Raw genomic sequence first — 2,141 nt, 5'->3', positions numbered from 1 at the left:
GATAGGGGGTCGATTATATCGTGCTTCCCTATTAGAAATGATGCAAAACAGACATTATTGTGGAAAATCTTCCGATTGACAAATTTTATTAGCAGAGAGCGAAATAAAAGGCTATAAAGGGTTTTTAAGGTAAAGAAAAAACATGTTTCTCTATGCATGGGATAAGCACACAACCTGTGTTCAGAGGCTTTGCAGTCGCAGGTTCGAGTCCCGGCCTGTTGACCTTTGCTGCATTTCTTCTCTCTCTCTCTAATCCCATTTCCTGTCTGCATACTTTTAAGAATACTGAAATAAAAGCCACTAGAGCAAAACTAATAATCTAACAGAAAAATAGTAGAGATCTACAGATCTTTACCTGCATAAAAATATTTTTAAACACCGGCAGAGATTTTCAGGACCAGCTGAAGGTGAACAGCTGTGATATTCGTCCTTATTTGAACCCCAGAGAAACAGAAACCAGCTGAAGGTTTGGGAGGAGGACTGGGAATATCACAAAGTGGGATCAGATAAACTCAGTGTCACAATTTGGTTTTTGTGAGGACCCAAATGCAGAGGCTGACAGGCAGGGGTGAGTTCTTAAAAGATTTAATGAAAGATCAGGCAGCAAAAACAGGAATCCAAAAAATCAAACTTAAAAATGTTAAACAAAAGCAGGTATATAAAAATCCAACACAAAAATCAAACACAAACCAGAACCATGGAGACATCAGGGGAAAACCATCAAGGAGCCAGGATGAGAAAAAGTAAGACGAGGAACCAGCAAAGAGAGACAGCAGAGGGAGAGTATTTATGGCTGACTGAACAAAGGCAGGACTAACGAGCTGATGAGGAGCAGGTGTGACTAGAGCTGATGAGGAGCAGGTGTGACTAGAGCTGATGAGGAAGCCAAGGGAAAAGAACACAAGGGGGCAGCAGAGGACAGACAAAGAAAAACCTAAGCAACTTAAATGAATCTGGAACACACCAATAAAGCTAGAAAACAAGGAAAAACCTGGATTAACCTGAAACTGAAAACTTAGAGAAAAACAACAGAACCAAGGTCGTTACACTCAGATCTCTTTTGTGTTGGAAAATTTATATTTCTCTTATTTCCTATATTGATTTATGGTTTTTACTCTCAAAAAAGATTTAGTTCAGTTTGTTTTGCCTGCAAGGCCACAAAACGCCAGAGTGAGGGCTGTTTTTATACAAGACGTTCTTATTCACATAATAAGCCAGATTCTTTCTCTAGTTTTATTTATGGCATCTTACTGTTTCACCAAAGTGTTGAATCCTGCTCAGGCAGAACAGGGCTGATTACCGCGCAATAAGGGCCGTATGATGAACTCTTCTCTCTTTGAAAGATGAAATAAAGTGCCGACTGAGTGAAATCCATCGATCAACGTTTATTTAACTGGAAAAAATAGCTGAATAGTTTTTTCCCATGACACATTTTTAATGAAATAAGTTGCAGCCTGATGCTCTGGGTTGCATTTAGACTCTGAATGAGCAGAAACCCTAATCAACTCATTTATTTAGTAGTTATCAGTGCTTTATTCCTCAGGCTTCCTACCTGGGCTGAAGCGGATGTCAGAAATAGCGTCTTTGCGATGGTGGAAGCTCAGCAGGTCCTCCAGCGTGTCTGCGTTCACCACCAGGACGCCGCCGTCGCTGAGTCCCACCGCCAACGCTTTCCCATCAGGAGAGAAGGAGCAGCAGCGGCCGCCTGGACGGACAACCAGAGAGAGAGAGAGAGAGGAGATCAGAGCAAGTTTTCAGTTCTAGTCCAAGTCCTGATGGTGGGCTCAGGTCCAGACCATCTGGTTCTGACTGTTTCCACAGATGATTTGAGTCATGCAGCAGAACAACAGCAGCAGCATCAGCGCTGAAGAACGTGTGGAGAGAAGGAAACTTTCATGTCACATGATGCTGGTGAAGATTCTCAGTGATCCAGATCACAGTTATTCCAAAAAAGTAAAAAATAATAACCCACTATGCTGGAGTCTCTTTAAAACTCAAGAGGATTTTCTCCAAACACAAAATTCCAGAACATTTCAAACCAAACAGACCCTTAAAGGAATAGTACACCCAAAACATGATTAGCCTTCATTTTCTACTCACCCCCATGCTGAACAACACTCTGGAGTACTTTTTTGATATCT

The 2,141-nt window shown here is 41.5% G+C and overlaps 1 protein-coding gene across 1 annotated transcript in view; it reads right to left on the bottom strand.

Moving 5' to 3' along the window:
* The window catches only part of LOC107090938 (echinoderm microtubule-associated protein-like 6), a 90,671-nt gene that overhangs the window by 24,844 nt on the left and 63,686 nt on the right, over positions 1-2,141 (bottom strand). The window contains exon 22 of the mRNA XM_015384593.1: positions 1,553-1,705. Within this exon, the coding sequence (XP_015240079.1) occupies positions 1,553-1,705 (153 nt within the window). The remainder of the gene's footprint in view (positions 1-1,552; positions 1,706-2,141) is intronic.

Source organism: Cyprinodon variegatus, unplaced genomic scaffold (genome assembly GCF_000732505.1).
Source record: "Cyprinodon variegatus isolate N-32 unplaced genomic scaffold, C_variegatus-1.0 Scaffold317, whole genome shotgun sequence".
Lineage (NCBI taxonomy): Eukaryota > Metazoa > Chordata > Actinopteri > Cyprinodontiformes > Cyprinodontidae > Cyprinodon > Cyprinodon variegatus.
The sequence above is the reverse complement of the archived record's forward strand: the minus strand, read 5'-3'. Positions and strand labels throughout refer to the sequence as shown.